Source organism: Manis javanica, chromosome 4 (genome assembly GCF_040802235.1).
Source record: "Manis javanica isolate MJ-LG chromosome 4, MJ_LKY, whole genome shotgun sequence".
Lineage (NCBI taxonomy): Eukaryota > Metazoa > Chordata > Mammalia > Pholidota > Manidae > Manis > Manis javanica.
In genome coordinates this window covers 37,063,098-37,082,180 of record NC_133159.1, presented here as the reverse complement: position 1 = coordinate 37,082,180, position 19,083 = coordinate 37,063,098, and the positions used below count along the sequence as shown (strand labels likewise).

At 38.2% G+C, this 19,083-nt stretch overlaps 1 protein-coding gene across 2 annotated transcripts in view; it reads left to right on the top strand.

Annotated features, from left to right (window-relative positions):
- Window positions 1-415: 415 nt before the first annotated feature.
- Window positions 416-19,083, top strand: part of LOC108404960 (cytochrome P450 4X1-like) — a 29,914-nt gene continuing 11,246 nt past the window's right edge. Inside the window, exons 1-6 of one of the 2 annotated variants that reach the window (XM_017672822.3) lie at window positions 416-833; window positions 8,561-8,702; window positions 9,863-9,907; window positions 11,306-11,433; window positions 13,425-13,552; window positions 13,637-13,791. In XM_017672822.3, the coding sequence (XP_017528311.3) occupies window positions 660-833; window positions 8,561-8,702; window positions 9,863-9,907; window positions 11,306-11,433; window positions 13,425-13,552; window positions 13,637-13,791 (772 nt within the window). In that variant the 5' untranslated portion in view covers window positions 416-659. The remainder of the gene's footprint in view (window positions 834-8,560; window positions 8,703-9,862; window positions 9,908-11,305; window positions 11,434-13,424; window positions 13,553-13,636; window positions 13,792-19,083) is intronic. The other variant, XM_017672821.3, reaches the window with a different exon arrangement.

Here is a 19,083-nt window from a genome sequence, read left to right as displayed (position 1 = left end):
TGCGTCTCCAATGTAATCTTTTCTGTTCATCTTACATTCCACTCATAGATAGTTCTTCTGAGAAAAGAACTATAATCTTGGTAACTTGAAATAGGACGTGGTGGGCATTGGCAAATGCTAGAAGTAAAACTGGGAACCAGTTGTGAAACATTTACTAACACACCACTGGAAAGGCCACACTATATAAATATAATGATCATATACACCCACCATCAGCTCCCAGGCCCCTGTGGGTTTTGATGGGATTTCAGGGTAGGAAAGAAGGTCGTTTAGCAGAGCATTTTACCTATTTATTTGTGGCAAAGAAGAAAAACGATGTTCTCGGCCTTTGCATTATTTCAAAACCTAAATTCATATATCCTGTGATTAGAAAACTGTCACATATGAAGTAGAACACCCAGAAGGGTATAAGAAGTCGTCCTGAATTAGGGTTTGTATCAGTGTGCTACCGTTAGAGATCCGGGAACTCGCGCCTGCCTCTTCTGGCCAAGCGCAAGCTGCTCCTCCCACCGCTGTTTCTCCTTCCCCGGGATGCAGAGAGCTTCCCCAAGCGCACAGAGACCGGTGGGCTGGGTGATCCTGTCCAAGCGCGAGGCTCGAGAAAGATCACCCTCTCCCTGGCGCCTGGAGCCTGCCAGCAACCCGCGTGGCGCAGAGGGATGGAGTCCTGGCTGGAGACGCGCTGGACGAGGCCCTTTTACCTGGCTTTTGTGTTCTGCCTGGCCCTGGGGCTCCTGCAGGCCATTAAGCTCTACCTGCGGAGGCAGCGGCTGCTGCGAGACCTGCGCCCCTTCCCCGCACCCCCCACCCACTGGTTCTACGGGCACCAGAAGGTAAATGAAAGGGAGGGGCTGAGGAGGATGCCGAGGAAGCGATGCAAGCAGAGAGGCGGCTGCTTGCTTCCCTTCCTCCCATCGCTGCGTCCTCACAGGGCTCTCTGGCCCAGGCCTGGGGCTCTGGGCGCTCTTCACTACTCCAGACTTGCTCCCTCACAGCTCTAGAGGGAAAGGGAAACACCCTACAGCCATTAGAGAGGAACCTTTTGGGGCTGGGAAGGGGCTAAGGAGAATAAACACGCTCAGGTCTAATTGCTTCACCAATTTCTTGCATTTATATACTGCCTTTAAGAAAGCCTTCCACATGTATTGTTTTAAAAAAACTATGTTATCCTAAATAATACTTACCAATTGCAGAAAATATGCAAAATTGGGCACAATAATTGCCACCCCTAGTCCATTCCAAACAGAGAAAATGAACTTTCTTTTCCTAAGATTCTTGTGAAGTAGAGAGCAACCCTAGCCCACCCAAAATATACAGACTAATGGAAATTTGTAGAGGAAGACTGTTGCCTTTAGTCTCTCCTGTTCTCTAAATCCATTCTCACCCCTGATTATTTTATTCATTCAGTTTTAACTTTGAGTGGCAGTTGTGTGAGAAGTGCTAGGATTACAAAGAGAAGACAGGTTCCTGCCCTTAAGCGTCCTAAGTCAGATACATACTTAGACTATAGAGAGAAAATGAAAATGTAGGGTTATGAGCGCTTTGATAGAAGCCTGGGGACAAGGAAATCTTGGAGGGAAATACATGAGTCCTCCAGCTTTGTTCTTCTTATTGAAGATTGTTTTGGCTAGTCAGGGTCTCTTGATATTACATTTGAATTTTAGGATGGATTTTTTTATTTCTGCAAAAAACATCATTGGAATTTTCATAGGAATTACACTGAACCTCTAGAGTGCATTGGGTAATACTGAGATTGTAACAGTATTGTCTTCCAATCCATAAATATAGTATGTATTTCCATTTATATATTTTAAAAATGTCCTTCAACAGTGTTTTATGGTTTTTACTGTACAAATCTTTCACCTTATTGGTTGAAAATGCTTGGTTTTCCAATACTTGGTTTCACCTCTTAAGTATTTTATTCTTTTTGATGCTATTGTAATTGGATTTCTTTTTGTAATTTTCTTTTCAGATTATTTATTGTTAATATATAGAAATACAACTAGTTTTTGTGTGGAAACTGCAGGTTTTCTACATTTAAACACAGACATGCAACTGACTTTGTATCTTTCTACTTTGCTGAATTCATTTAATAATTATAACAGGGATTTTTGTGTAACTTAGGTTTTTATGCATATAAGAGTCTATCATCTGCAAATGGAAAATTTTTTTTCTTCTTCCTTCCAATTTGGATGTCTTCTATTTCTTTTTCTTGCTTAATTCTCTGGTTACAACTTCTAGTACTATGTTGGACAGAAGTGGCAAAAGTGTGCATCCCTTGACTTGGGCCTGGTTTTAGAGGAAATTCTTTCAGTCTTTCACCATTGAATATGATGTTCACTGTGGGTTTTTTATATATGACTTTTATTATGTTGAAGTAGTTTCCTTCTATGATACCTGCTTTTTAAAATCTATTGAAACTTAATTTGTGGTCTAACATATGGTTTATCCCAGAAAACGTCCCCTGAGCATGCTGCTGCTGTTGGGTAGAGTGTTCTGTATTTGTCTGTTAGATCTAATTGGTTTATTGTTGTTTACGCCCTCTATTTCCTTACTTAACTTCTGTGTGATTGTTTATCTATTATTGAAAGTGGGGTATTACAGTCTCCAACCATTATTATAGAACTATTTCCTCTTCAATTCTGTCAGTTTTTGCTTCATGTATTTTGATGGTCTGTCATTAGCTGTATAAATGTTTATAATTGTTCTATCTTCTTGTATTTAAACTTTACTAGTATATACTATCTTTTTGTCTCTGTAAAGTTTTTTTATTTAAAGTCTATTTTGTCCAATGTTAATGTAGCCACCCCACTCTCTTAGTTACTGTTCACATTTTTTCTCATCTTTCGCCTTCAATCTATTTGTCTTTGGGTCCCAAGTAAGTCTTATAGACAGCATATACTTTAATCAGGTTTTTAAAGAATATACATTATGTCAATCTCTGTGTTTTTATTGGAGAGTTTAATGTATTTACACTTAAAGTAATTACTGATAAGAAGGGACTTTATCATTTTGCTATTTGTTTTCTACATGCCTTATAGCTTTTTTATCTCTCATTTCCCACACTGCCTTCTTTTGGGTTTAGTTGATTTTTTTTGTAGTGAAATACATAAATTCCTTTCTGGTTTCTTTTTATGTATATTTTATACCTATTTTCTTGGTGGTTACTACAAGGACTACATTTAACACTCTAAAGTATAACACTAATTTAAATGTATACCAGCTTAACTTCATAACATACAAAAACACTGCCTCTTTACAATTCTGTCTCCACTTATTCAGTTGATGTCACAAAATTACATCTCTATACATTGTGTGCTCCAAAACATAAAATAATAATTATTTTAACTATATTATTCTCTAACACCATACAGAAAACAAAAAGTGGAGTTACAAACCATTGTTACAATAATATTAACATTTACAATTGCCCATACATTTACCTTTTTTGAGATCTTTATTTCTTCATACAGCTTTGAGTTACTGTCTAATGTCCTTTCATTTCATCCTATAGAATTTCTTAGAGCATTTCTTGCAGGGCAAGAATGGTAATAACTCTAGTGGTAATAAACTCCCTCACCTTTTGTCTGTCTGGGAATAACTTCTCCCTCACTTTTGAAGGACATAGGACATGGATATAGGACTTTTGGTGGACAGGTTGTTTTTTTTGTTAGCACTTTGAGTTTATCAGTCTACTGTCTTCTTCCCTTCATAGTTTCCTTTGAGAAATCTGATAATCTTATTGAGGATCCCTTATATGTAATAAGTCACTTTTCTCTTGTTGCTTTTGAGAGTCTCTTTTTGTCTTTGTCTTTAAAAAGTTTGATTAAAATGTACCTCAGCATGGGTCTCTGAGTTCATCTTACTTGGAGTTCTAGTGCTGGTTATGGTATGCATTAAAATGGTAAGGATAAAGAGTTAGGGACAGGACAGTAACAGTAAATACTATGATTTATTTGATACTTCCCCCTTCCCCCAATTTCTCTCTTCTTTCTTTCTGGAACTCTTGTGGTTTGAATTTAGACCTACTGGATTGAGCCTCTATTTTTAAAAATCTTTGCTTCTTAGCTTAGTCTTCCTAGAATTTCTACGAGCTTAGTCTTCCTAGAATTTCTACTAAAAACATTTTTTAAAATTTGGCTATCATAGCATCTTACTATGCTGATAGACAGTGACTATCTGCCTATGCAAGGGGTGGGGGATGAGGGCTTGATAATATGGGTAAATGTTGAAACTACAGTGTTATTCATATGAAACCTTCATAAGATTGTATATCAATGATATTTTAATGAAAAATTAGCTATCAAAATTTAATTTCCAAGAACTCTGTCTTGTTCTCCATTTATTCATACATGAATTGCCTTATAATGCATTTTAAAAAACACCCTAAAACTTAGTGACTTAAGACAACAAAGAAGTCCAATTTGTCTGGTTTTTCTTTTGTTGTTTGTGCTTTTGGTGTCATATCTAAGAAACCATTGCCAAATCCAATGTTAGATCCTTATGTTTTCTTCTAAGAGCTTTATAGTTTTAGCTCTTTCATTTAAATCTTTGATCCATTTTGAGTTAACTTTTGTATATTGGGTGAGGTATGAGTCCAACTTCATTCTTTTGTATGTGGGTATTCAGTTATCCCAGCACCATTTATTGAAAAGAGTATTCTTTCCCACATTGAATTGCTTTGGCACACCTGAATAGGAAAAACCCAATTCTCCTCCTGTGTTTCTCCTTTACTCTTATAGTACTACCACACTCACAACACTTCTGATGCCAGATGTGTGGCAGCTTTCCCTCCACCAAGCAATTCTGTGACAACTAGATGGGTGTCCTACAATTTAACTCAATTCTAACACTATCTACCTGGATATAGAATGAGATACCCCGGATTAAGAGTTCAGCCCCACAAGCCTACCCCCTATACCTAACTTCTTATGTCAATTGCAAGTCCAAGTTGTTACCCGTGCTTCTGATGAGCTATAATGAAAGTTCCCATGTTCTCCTCATCAGGTTAGATTGATTTGCTAATTGGCTCACAGAACTCAGGAAAACAGTTTACTTACTGTTTACCCTTTTATTATAAAAGAAGGTGACAAAGGATACAGATGTACATCCCCAGGGAAGTGATGCACAGGGCAGGGGCATGGGAAGGGGCCCAAGCTTCCATGCCCTCCCAAGGGACACCACTGTCCCAGCACCTCCACAGGTTCACCAACTTAGAAGGTATCCCAAAAGCCTATATTTGGAATTCTTATGGAGGCTTTATCATGTAGGCCTGATTGATCATTAATAACATTTCCAGCCCCTTTCTGCTCTCCAGAGAATGTGGTGGTGGGGCTGAAAATTCCACACTTGTAATTATGGCTTGGTTTTTCTGGTGACCAGCCCCTGTCCAAGAGTTACCTCATTAGAAAGAAAGACACTGCTATTCCAGGAAATTCCTAGTGCTCTTAACACTTAGGAAATTGCAAGGGTTTTAGGAACTTGATGCTAGGATCTGGGGGCAGAGGTCAATATATATATTTTTTCAATTATCTCATAGCACCCCTGTAAAAAATCAATTAACTGTAAGCATGGTTTATTTCTGGACTCTGAATTCTATTCTATTTGATCTATATGTCTATACTGATGGCAATACCAGAGTCTTAATTACAGTTGCTTTGTAGTACTACAAAGTTTTGAAACCAGGGAGCTTGAGTTCTCCTAATTTTGTTCTTTTTCAAGATTATTTAGGCTATCTGCATGCTTCCAGTTTCCATATAAATTTAGGTTCAGCTTGTCAATTTCTACAAAGAAGCCAACTGTGATTCTGACAGGGATTGCATTGAATCTGTAGATCAATTTGGGAAGTAATGACATCCTAAGGTTAAATCTTCTGATCCATAAACATAGATGTCTTTCTATGTGTATTTAAGTCTTTTTAAGTTTCTTTCAACAACATTTTGTAGTGATACTGTTGTAAATGGAATAGTTTTATTTTCATCTGGATTATTTTTTTACATTCATAGTGTTTTAAAGTCCATGCCCTCTTGACTGTCATTAAACTATTTTTTGTTTTCGATGCCTCTATCAGAGTTTTGCATATTAGAGATAACTGATCTGTCAAGCTTATATTGCCAACCTTACCTATTTACTTTCTTACCCTTTATGTTCCCTTTGATGATTCATCACTCAGGTAGTCACAAGGAAAGGATAGAACTATTTTACATAGACAGTAATATTTGAAGTGTACTCATAAGGTTCTGGAAGGAAAATGTGTGTGTAGGAAAATTCCCAACAAGACAAGAAATTTCATTCCTTGCTCTGGAGCAGTATACTGCTCTTTTTGCTATTCCTCAAATATACTAAGAAAATTCCTCCCTCAGAGCTTTGAATATACACTTCTGTCATTGAAATGCTTTCTCTACATTTTGTTCAGGCCTTTGAACAGATGTCACCTCCTCAGAGAGGCCTGCCCTTGACCACTCAAGCAAAATAGGGCCTCTAGTACTCTCTATCCCTTAACTCTGTTTTTAATATCTTGGCACTTATAACTCTCTTGAAACCATAATATATATTCCTTTGCTATATACTCCCCTCCCCTCCACTAGAATATAAAATCTGTGAGAGGAAGGTCTTTGTTCACCACTATGATCCCGATGCTTGGCTCATAGTAGGTGCTTAATAACTACTTTGTTGAATGCACACATATATTAGGTGCTAAATAAATTCATTCATTCAAAGATCTATTGACTACAAAGAATAGACCAGGTAGATTGACATTTATTCAGTAGGCCAGTGAATCCCAGCCAGTGTATGGGACCTAGTCTGCATATTCAGGTGTGTGTGTGTTGTGTGTGTGTGTGTGTGTGTGTGTGTGTGTGTGTGTGTGTGTATGTAATTCAGAGAAAGTGCCATATAGTTAAGTATCTGAGCACTTGGTCTCCACAGTTCAACCTGGGTTTGAATCAACTACTAGTTGACAGCCGTATGAGCTTGGACAGATTACCTAACCTTTTCAAGGTTCAGTTTCCTCTGTTATATGTAAAATTCAATCTGTAAAATGGAGAATGTAATTGTATCTGTTTCATAGGGTTAATGACATAAAGATTAAGGAATATAAAGCATGGAAAGCACTTGGTGGCACCTAGGTCATAGGTATAATGTTAGCTGTTGATAAATGTTAGCTATTACTATTTCCTCTGGGACTAAATATTGTCTGAATATTTCTGAACAATGTTGCCTAAATATGTATGATACATATTTTCAAATGTGTTTAGACACTGCTGTGGATGAAGAAATATAAATTCATATATTAGAGGATTCACAATACGTTTCCGTCCTTTTTGTCTACATAGGAGTTACTAAAAGTATAACCAAATGCTCATGGTTAACGGAGTCAATGACAATTTCTTACCTAAAGAAACAATCCTTATATAAAGCTGTAACTTCCATGAGGCCAAAGACCTTGCCTGTCTTACATTTCTCTACATTTCTATTGCCTAGTACATAAAATAGGCACTTCATAAATACTCATCTGTTTATTGTTTGCAAATGAATAAATACACAAATATTCACATTATTGGGAAACACCACTTACATGCAGCTTGACTGTTAGCAAAAGAGAATTTGCAGTATTTCCAGGACTAGATTTCAAGCGTCTTAACCTTTTAGGGGCCCTCAACTATCCAGGGAATATACTTCATGGGTTAGAAGTGTTGGTCACTAACAGAGGAAATTGGGAGCCAAAATTTTCCACCACTTCTGTGATTACTTGTGTTTGTTCCACAGATAATCCCAGGGCAAGTTCTGTGTCATTGATCGCACGGGGAGAACTTGCCAGCTTTCAGTTTTCTTTGTATCCAAGAAGTAGATATAAATGAATCTTACTATCAGTGTCAACTATTTAAATGAGCCATTAGTAATCTTCTTATCAAAACAAAAAGTTCATCTCTAATGGGAATGTGTGTACTCTGACTTTTAAACGTTGGAAGATGAGAGCTTTGTGTTTGGATTTGCTTACACCTGTATGAAAGCCTTCTACCGTTGTAAGGTAAAAGAGATTTTCTTTGTAGATGGCGTTGGCAGGATTTTAGAGAGAAGCATTTACTAATAGGCCATGAGAAAGAATCACTCATTGATAATGGAGAGAAAAAAAGGGAGAGGGAACGGGGAGTCAAGTTCAATCTACTAACAGTTCACTTCCCACATAGGACAAATCCTTTTTCGGCTCCTAGACTCCACTTGTATCTAATTGTATGACTTGGCAGGTGACGTACACTGTGTGAGGTGGCTCACTCACCCTCTCAGTTGGGAAAGTGGCTCACAGTAAATGTCATTTGACAGTGATTTGGTCTGGGAATGCAATATATATAAATTGAGAAGGTATGTACACTACCCTTGTTTAGATATTATATCCCTACATAGAAATCCCAAGGAAAACCTGTGCACTCACTTCCAGAAAAAGGTTCAGGCCCCCCTGCCTGTGTGACCTTATTGAGGCCCTGAACTCAGCTGTGTCTGTGAGAGAGGATGAACCCAGACTGGCTGGCTTCTCTAATTTCCTTCACTTTTTTCTCTGCAGCTACTTCAGGATGGTAAAATGGAGAGGCTTGAGAAGCTTGTCGAAAAATACCCTTGTGCCTTTCCTTGCTGGGTTGGGCCCTTTCAGGCATTTATCTATATCTATGACCCAGACTATGCAATGACATTTCTGAGCAGAACAGGTAAGAAAAGGGATGAATCTCAGGAACCTAATCCTTCTAGGAGTGACATACACAACCAAAGGCAGCATTCTAAAGGAACTCTGAGGCCCAGATTAGCACTGGGCCTTTGAGAGACCCTGGAGAAAGCGTGGAGAGGATTCCCACCAATCCTGAAAGGGATGCCCACGTCCTGCCAGCCCCTTCTCTAGTCCAGGCTCCCTGGGCCCCTTTAGGCCAGTGTATTTGAAAGCGCACCTGGCACCACCAGCCCACCAGGGGCCTCCTTTGCCTTTCTTCGTTTTGCGACTTCAGGATCAGCCACACTCCTACCCCCAACTCCCTTCTTGAGCATAAGTCTTCAGGGGAATTCAGAAGTAGCTCTGCCTTGGCTGGTTCAGTATGTAAACCTAAAGGTTAGATCATTAGTTTACCAGTCCAACCTCTTGATTGTGGTCCACATTTTGTATTTGTTTTCTGCATATTTCTCAACTGTGTTCCCTTTTGGGGCATGAGTCATCTAACTCCCCCATCCAGTGCTTTTTCAAGGCTTCCACAGTGGATTACATCACAGCATAAAATTAAAATGTCCAGTTTTACCCCATCATCCTTGTAAAACTTAAGGTCTATTATTCTTATCCTTCTTCCCTGCACCATTGTCTCCATTATTCCTAATAAAACCTAATAGAAGAAAACGGCCTTCCCCTGAGTCCCATGTTTCCCTGCCCCCAGCTCTGATTCATCTCAGTGCTCACCCAGGAAGGGACAAGAGCTGAAAAGCACCTCTGCACTAGAGTCATGGAAACGGCGAGAGGCATTTGTACCTCACTCCCTGGTGTCTGCCACCCCCTGCACTAATAGCTGATTTGCTTTCCAATAAGGATGGATATGATATGTTGTCCCAACTCCTGTCTGGAAATTTTGTAACCCTCGGACAATCTCTGTTTGTATTGGAGGAGTTTAAATGAGGGAAGAATCTGGGTTTGTGTACATGTCTGCCTCAAGGGATTTACTGTTTTGGGTTCCTGAACTAAGACATGTGGCTTTCTAGGCCTGCGAAGGGCTGCAGGGAGTGAGCCCCTTTTGCTTACTATTTGTGGTTAGCAAGGGCAAATGAAGAGAACCTTTACCCACTTTGGTGATTTTCCCTAATGATGTTTTTTGTTTCCTCTGCTTGACTGCAGATCCCAAGTCCAAGTGCCTGTACAAGTTCTTGACTCCATGTCTTGGTATGTATATGCAAATGAGAGGGGTATGTATGTGCAAATGAGGGACCTACTTTCTAGCTTGGAGTCCCCTTTCTGTAGCAGAGCATCATGGAGAAACTCACATTGGAGTTCAAAAGCATCAAGAATATGGTAGAGCAATACTGCAAGTTATCTAGGGGAAGATCGAGAGGGAGAGCTAAGGTCAACGCAGCACAACTTCCCAGGAGCCCTCCTCATCCATTTCTCTCCCCAAAGTCTCATTCTCAAGGCAGCCTAAGTGTCAGTCAGGCCCTTTGCTGTCTAAAACTGCAGCCTCACCATCTGTGTTCTTTATTTCATCGTTCCTTCTCTCTTGTTTTCGTGGATTTTTCCATTTCTTTTTGGAGTTCCTCTATTTCTCTTTGCACACCAGTAAAATTTTCTCCAGAGTACAGTTTGGTAATATTCTATCAGCAGATAAGCCTTTTAGTCTTCTAATTGGTATTTATATTAGAAAAGGAGGGAAATAAATGAAAGAACGTAGGTTTTAGATTCAGAGCTGCTTGGATTTGAATTCTGCCACCCACTGATGAGTTAAGTGTGATTTGGGGGGAATTTTCTAATGAGAATCACATCTCTGAGCTATATGAAGAGGAAATGAAACACATTTTCAGCACTTTGTGTAATGGCTGGCACTGTACCTTTGCTGGACCATGTATTGCAAGCCTGCTGTGCTGTAAGCACTCAATGACTGATGGCAGTTACATACTGATAAACTTCGAGATCCTTTTAAAACCAAATCTTTAATGACCTCCCTGGTCACAGAAGATTGTCAGTCATTAGCCTTGACAAGTGTTCCCACTTTGTATCATTTACAGGTATGAAGCATAGATTAGGCCTCAAGGAGGGGCTATCTAGGAACAGAGGGGGCCTTCATGTCTAGTTTCTGGTGAATTTTATGTTTACAGTAGAGTTTATTGCTTAGTACAGTTATAGCTGACTAGTCTGGAGTGGAGAGGAGATGACTGTTGTGTTTCCACTGTGAGCTAGAGACAAGGCTAGTTGCTTCATGCATACACCTTTAATCTGCACTACAAGTGAGGCAGATATTAATTTTCACATTTTATTGTTGAAAAAAAAACCAAGCCTCAGGAATGCCAAGGGACTCAGTGACTACACAGGCAGTAACTGGTGACTTCAGGATTAGCACTCTCATGTGACTTCAAAACTTGGGGTCTTTCTCACAATGTGAAACACATCTATCCTAGGTGTAAGCATCAAAACTCACGTCAAGCGTAACATAAGAGCACTACTTTGATTTCCATAATGTCATGACTCCCTGTGTGTCATGGTCACTCCACAGTGTCTGTGTTCCTCACCTCTTCTTCCTCATCTCATCTAATGAAATGGCATGGGGTTTTGAACCTTTTATTTCTCAAGGAAAAGGACTAGCGAGTCTAGATGGACCTGAGTGGTTCCAGCACCGTCTCCTGCTAACTCCCGGATTCAATTTTAACATCTTGAAATCGTATGTCGAGGTGATGGCCCACTGTGTGAACACAATGCTGGTAAGTGAAGGGACAAAAGTGCTCTGGTATTGCAAAATGCTGCCAACAGGGAATGTATGAGATGTGTTTAGTGTATAGTGAAAGTCAAGGGGGATAATTTCTAGAAATTAACCAATGTACAAATACTTAGTGAACAATAGGTATCTATGTAAGCCTTTGCTATGGATCTTTGGGCGATAAAGAAAAAGGTGAAGATCTGGGTGTCTGTCTTAGATGTGCTTTGATATCCTATGGCAGTAAACAAAGTACCAACTAGTAAGATTTAGATGGCAAAATCTGTAGGTGACAGGTAAGGAAACCAGAAGCAGCTGTAAGAGCTTCAGATTCAGAAAAGACTCAGCGTTACCATGAAATATCAACTGGACTTGAATACGTGGGTAATACAGATGAGCAAATTCTCGGCAGAGTGAGTTAGCATGAACAAAGGTTGGAGGTTGAAATGAACTTGCCTGATGGCCATAAAGGATCTTGCAAAATATAAATGTCTACCTTAAAGTCACAGATGATGTGAGTTTCCCCTTGTACCAGTTGGAGGATCATTAGCTGACTGTGCCCTTCCCAAGGGGCAGGAGGACGTTGCCGAGGACTATCCCTATGGGGGCTCCCTGATTTATAAATGAGTTCTATTCCAAAACTCCACTTGTACATGGTATGCTTTAATTTTGAAATTGTGCTTATTTAAAAATTAATGTAACAAAGACAAGCAGTTCATTAATAGTTTTATCATAAATACTTCAAACACCACAAACAAAGCTAAAATTTCCATCCACCTTCACCTGGAAACCCATCTCTTTCTAAGAGAACCACTGTTACCAGCTGCTTGGCTGGGTTCTCCGCCAAGTGCATGGGTCAGATTTGACCTGAATGGTCTTCCAGGATTATGCTGAAAACACCTATATGAGTCCTTGACGTAGAGAGCTGCAGTACAGGCCAGAAAGGTACATTCTGTGGTTCTGGTGCTGTACAGCTTTGTGCACAGTTGCAAATTAGCCAGTGGCAGTATTGAGTTTACCTCCCTTTGGATAAACCATTCTGTCTCCCTGTCTTTGCAGTCCCACACTACCCTGAGATTCCTCTCTGAATTGGGCCCATGTGCCGCCAGCTTTGAATGTCCCCTTCACTGTCATTTCTTCTAAACTCACTTTCTTTACTCAGTAAAACTTACATAATTTAGGATGGAAGCAACTGACTAAACAATTGACACTTGGGTAAAACTTTGTAAAAAATCTCTGCCGTTTTTTCCATGGCCTCCAAATCCTCAGTTCCTGGCTATAGGCATAGGTGCTAACAAATACAGGTTGATCTGAATGTAAATATTTAGACATACTTGTATTTTTACACAAAGAATGCTTATTAGGACAAATGTCTTTTCAACAGGGAACTTTGCAGCAGTTTAAGCTACAAAATATTTCAGGGAGTGGGAGTAGGGCATTTGCTGATGGGCAGGAAAGTGGACACAGGCAGTCTTGGATGGGAGCCAGCTCCCCACAGCAACTCCTATTCACTCATGGATTCTCTCTGTCCTCCACTTCTGAATTGAAAGAAAACCTCTTTTTTAATGTGCCAGGTTTATTTTAAGTGGGGTTATGGTGGGTGAGAGTAGTGATGGGGTGGGGTGTCTAGACATTTGGGGACTGAGGATGGAGGAAGCCCTGGGGAGACCCCTTCTCCTTACAGGTCTTGTGTCAGAGATTGTCTGTTTCACTGGAACTCTAATCTGTTTTAAAGCAGAGTTGTGGGAATGCTTGAAAGGCCAGAGATGCTTAATGCAGCCATTTAGCAGATACCTGGTTTGCTCCATGCTCTTTTTTCACCCAGCTAGGTGCATTTTCCCCTTCCTCATGCCAAACAAGCACTTGGCTTATTTACTTGTATGATCTTTGGCTCCTGCTAGGCCAGGGGATTCTCCCTTCTGTTAGAGAGCAGGCTCAGGGGGAGCCTTCAGATGAAGGCAGTTTGATGCTGATGTTGACCTGGACCTCCTGTGCCAGGGTAAGTGGGAGAAGATTTGCGGCACTCAGGACACAGTTGTGGAGGTCTTTGAGCACATCAGCTTGATGACCCTGGACATACTCATGAGATGTGCCTTCAGCCAGGATACCAACTGCCAGATAAACAGGTCAGTGACAGGAGAGCAAAAAAGACACTTGCCTGCCATTACCTAAGTCATTTGTCGACATATTATCTCCACTTTCTCTTCTAGCACCCAAGATCTTTATGTAAAAGCAGTATTTGAAGCCAGCAACATCATCTTGTACCCTTTGTACAGTTTCTTACATCACCATGACATAATTTTCAAATACAGCCCTGAGGGCCAGCGCTTACAGGAATTAAGCAAAATGCTGCATCAGTACACAGGTATGTCTTAGGTTTGGGTGGCCCAGGTCCTTAGTTGACTGATGTCTGTCTAGAGGGCTAGGCCTTAATGTAAAAACGTAACTCTTGTTCTTATTGGAGTTTTTATTTGGATGCTGCACAAATGAAATACAGGTCCTTTAGAAGAGTTTGCTGCCTTCATAGCAGTAGTCTTATCAGAAGTTTTCTATATATTATACAATTTTTCCATTTACTCATATAAAATTTTTTTATATAGTCTTAAATTTTTTTCTATTTTTATATTGAGGTACATACTATAAAATGCACAAATCAGCATACAGCTTGATGAATTTTGACATGTGTATACACTCATGTAACCTTTTTTTGTTATGTACAGTTTTTGTTAATACAAATATAACATACCATGGGCATGTTATATTTCAAACACACATGGCTTTGGCTTTTTGCAGAGCTTTTAGTAATAATGACAAGCTAAAAACATTCATTCAACATAGGAATGAATAGGGAACTGCATAAAAAGGGACGGACATTCAAAAGAAGGGGGAAATGGGGAGTTCAATGAATACAATGTTTTGGTTTTGCAAGATGAGTAAGTTCTAGATATCTGCTGTAAAAAATAGTGCCTGTAATTAACAATAGTGTATTGTGCACTTAAAATTTTGTTAAGTGGGTAGATCTCAGGTTAAGTGTTCTTACCACAATAAAAAATTAAAAGGAGTTTGGTTCAAAAATAGCTTGAGCAAAACAAACATAAAAGTTGAAATAGTTGAAGCTTTTTAAGCAATTAAACATTACTTGTCATGAACTTCACGAGAGAATATTTATCAAGCAGTTAATTAACCCTTCTTCAGTTCCACCTCTTCCTGGTAGAGTAACCTTGGGCATGTTTTGTCTGTCTGTCATCTGTGAAGTGGGGATAAGAAAGAACCTATCCCATAGGTGTGGTGATGGTTAAATATGTTACTATATGTAAAACACTTGTAAAGGACTGTGCCTAGCCCTGAATAAATGTGAACAATAAAATATAGTTACTATATCAAATATATGTGCCCGCAGCACACTTGCAAGACACACCTCCATGTGCACACACACACGAATGTAGATATTGTAAAGAAAGACCCTCAGAGAAGCAGGCTAGAAACTATTTAAGACAGAAGTGGGCATGATAGATAGCAGTAGTTCTCAAACCTGTTCATAACATGAAAATGTTCATCACCCAGAAAATGTTCATGAATATTTGTATGACTCATTGGAGTGAACAGAAAGGCATCTACATAGGACTTGTGAAAGAATGCTTTACCATTTCTTTGTATTACATAATTATGATGAAGAAAGGAATTCAAAGTATCTGGGAGAAGATTTAATGTTAAATTTGTTAAAAATAAAACCTTTTCAAAAGTTTTTCTTTTTATTTAGTAAAATTTATCAATATTTTCTTTCATTGCATCTGGATTTTGAGTAATAGTCAAAAGCCTTCCCCTGTTCCAGAGTATCTCAACCACGGCACCAATGACATTTTGGGCTAGATAATTCTTGGTTGGGGGGATTTGTCCTGTGCAGTGTAGAATGTTTAGCTGAATCCTGAACATCTTTCGACTTGATACCAGTAGAATCTGACAGTTAGAGCAAAATATATCCCTAGATATTGAAGAACACTGCTGAACACCTTCCGGGTGCCAAAATTGTCCCCAGCTGAGAACCACTGCCAGATGTACCCAGAATTTAGAGAGATTCATCATGGTTTCTTCTAATGCTTGTATGGTTTTTGTTCTTTTTGCATTTAGCTCTCTGACCCATTTAGAGTTTATTCTGATGTATGGTGTGAGGTGTTGATCTAATTTTTTCAAATGGTTATCCAGTTATCACGTCACCATTTATTAAATAGTCCTATCTTTTCCAGTGATTTGAGATAACCACCTTTATCATATTCTAAACTGACATATACATTTGCACCTATTTCTGGATGGTCTTTTCTAGTCCATTGGTCTGTCTATCCATGTGCTAGAATAATGCTGATTTATTTAAAAAGAATTTATAATATATTTCTTAAATTAATAAACTATTTCTTATAGAGTTTTAGGGTTTACAGAAAAATTGAGCATATTTCATCACCCCCCACCACAGTTTCCTCTACTATTAACATCTTGCATTAATGTGGTGTATTTGTTACAATTGATGAGCCAATACTGACATATTACTAACTAAAATCCATAGTTGAGGCTCATTCTATGTTGTACATACACTCTATGGCTTTTGACAAATTTATAATGATATGTATCCACTATGACAATGTCATACAGAATAGTTTCCCTGCCCCCAAAACTCCCCTCTGCTCACCTACTTATCCTTCCCTCCCTCCCTCACCCTGAACCCCTGGCAACAACTAATTGTTTTTAATGTCTCTACTACCTTTTCCATGTCATTAGTTGGAAACCTACTGTATGTAACTTTTAAAGGTTGGTTTCTTTCACTTAACAATATGCATTTAAAGTTCCTCCATGTATTTTCATGGCTTGATAGCTCATTTATTTTTGTTGCTAAATAACATTCTGTCATCTGGATGCACCAGTTTGCTTGCCCATTCAGTTCCTGAAGGGTATCTTGATTGCTCCCAAGTTTTGGCAGTTTTGAATAAAGCTGCTATAAACATTTGTGTGTGGGTTTTTATATGGGCATAAGTTTTTGACTCCTTTGGGTAAATACTGAAGAGCATGATTGCTGGATGGTATGATAAGAATATGTTTCATTTTGTAAGAATCCACCAAATTGTCTTCCAAAGTAGCTGTACCATTTTGCATTCCCACGAGAAGCGAATGAGAGTTCTTATTATTCCACATCCTTGTCAGGATTTGATGTTGTCAGTGCTCTGGGCTTTTGCCGTCCTAATAAATTTGTAATGATATCTCATTGTTCTAATTTGCATTTCTCCAATGGCATATGATGTGGAGCATCTTTTCATATGTACGTTTGCTAACTGCGTATCTCCATTGGAGAGGAGTATGTTAGTCTTTGGCCCATTTTTTAATCAGCTTGTGTTTTTTTTTTTCTTCTTGAATTTTAAGAGTTCTTTGTATGTTTTGGACATATTAAGCAGGCCCTATAAGTTAAGCATTAAGTCCTGATATAACAGTCCTTCATCAGAATTGTCTTTTGCAAATAGTATCTCCCATTATGTGCCTTGTCTTTTTATTTTCTTAACTTCATCTTTGGCTGAACAGTTTTTAATTTTAAGGAAATCCAGCTTATCAATTTTTTTCTCTCCTGGATCATGCTTTTGGTGTTCTAGCTAAAAAGTCAATGTCAAACCCAGAGTCACGTAGATTTTCTCCCATATTATTTTTTAGGAGTTTTATGGTTTAACATTTTACACTTAGGTCTATGGTCCATTTTAAGTTATTCTTGGTGAAAGGTGTAAGATCTATGCCTAGATTCTTTTTTTGCATGTGGATGTACAATTGTTCCACCATCATTTGTTGAAAAGACTATCCTTTCTCCATTCAATTGCCTTTGCTCTTTTGTCAGAGATCAGTTTGGCTGCATTTGAGTGGGTCTACGTTGGAGCTTCCTATCTTTTTCCATTAATCTATTTGTCTCTTTTTTCACCAATCCCAGACTATCTTGATTATTGTCGTTTCTGAGTAAGTCTTGAAGTCAGGTAGTGTCAGTCCTCTGACTTTATTGTGTCCTTTAGTACTGTGTGGCTATTCTGGTCTTCCAGTCTTTCCACATAAACTTTAAATTAGTTTGCTGATACCACAAAATGACTCCGGTTTTTTTTATTGTGATTGCATTGAATCTATAGATGAACTTAGGAAGAACACAATATTTATTCCTATTTGTGTACATGGAATATCTCTCAATTTATTTAAAAATTTTGTTATTTCTTTCATCAGAGTTTTGTAGTTTTCTTCATATAGGTCTTATACTATTTTGTTATATTTATACCTAAGTGCTTCATTTATTTGGTGCTGATTAAATGGTATTGTGTCTTTAATTTCAAATTATAGTCTTACCTCCTACATTTGGGTCTCTGATCCATTTTGAGTTAATTTTTCTATATGGTATTAGGTAAGAGTCTAACTTAATTCTTTTACATGTGGATGTCCAGTTTTCCCAACACCATTTGTTGAAAAGACTGTACTTTCCCCATTGAATGGTCATGATACTCTTGACTGTTACATGAGTATTTATTTCTGGGCTTTCTGTTCTATTCATATATTTATTCATATATGGTATAGGTCTGTCTCTATGCCAATACCACACTGTTTTGATTACTGTAACTTTGTTGTAAGTTTTTGAAATCAGGAAGTGTGAATCCTCCAGTTTTGTTCTGGGCTATTTGAGATCTGTTAATCTTTTAAAGATTGTTTTGGTTATTTGGGATCCCCAGGGATTCCATGTGAATTTTCAGACAGATTTTTCTATTTCTTATTAATATATGTTTTTAAGATTATGAATTTGTCTTTGTTCACTAACTATATCCGATTTTGATAAATAATGTTTTCATTGTCATTACTTTTTCAGACATTCTGTAATTTCTGTCTGTATTTCCCTTGCACCCAAAGGGTGTTTAATAGACAGTTTGTAATTTATGGGTGGAATGTCTTTCATTTTTTGATTTTTAAAAATTTCTAGTCTTATTGTATTATAATTAGAGAGTATTGCTTGTAATATTTCTGATTTATGAAATCTAATAATATTTTTTTGATTTAATATAGGATCAAATTTTGTAAATAGTCCATGCATTCTTGAGAAGAAAATATATTTTCTATTATTAGGTATGGTGCTTGATATTTCTGTGCATATGTTCTGCCTTAGTATTTTGCTTAGATCTTCTATATATTATTTTTGCCCACTTGACCTGCCCTGTGCTGAGGGTGGTATGTTAAAGACTACTATTACTAGTGCAGTTCTGCCTATTTTTACTTGCATCTCTTATAGTTTCTGCTTTAAATGGGTACTTCTGTGTTATTTGGTTTGTGTGTTTTCGTAACTGTTACATCTTGTGACAACATGACTCTTAGGTTTAATGAGTTTTTTGCTCAAATTCTACTTTGTCTGCTCTCAGTTACAATCCCTACTTTCCTCTCATTTCCATGTGTCTAGTATATTTTCCACCGCTTTATTTTTAGCCATTTTGAATTACTTTGTTTCATATATTTTTCTTATATGCAGTACATTGCTGGGTTTTGCTTCATGAGCCAATTTGAAAATCTTTTTATATTAGTAAACAAGCCATTCCCATTCTTATCTATTGAAATGACTGTTAAATTTGGTTTCAACACTGTCATACTATTATGTTTTACTATGTGT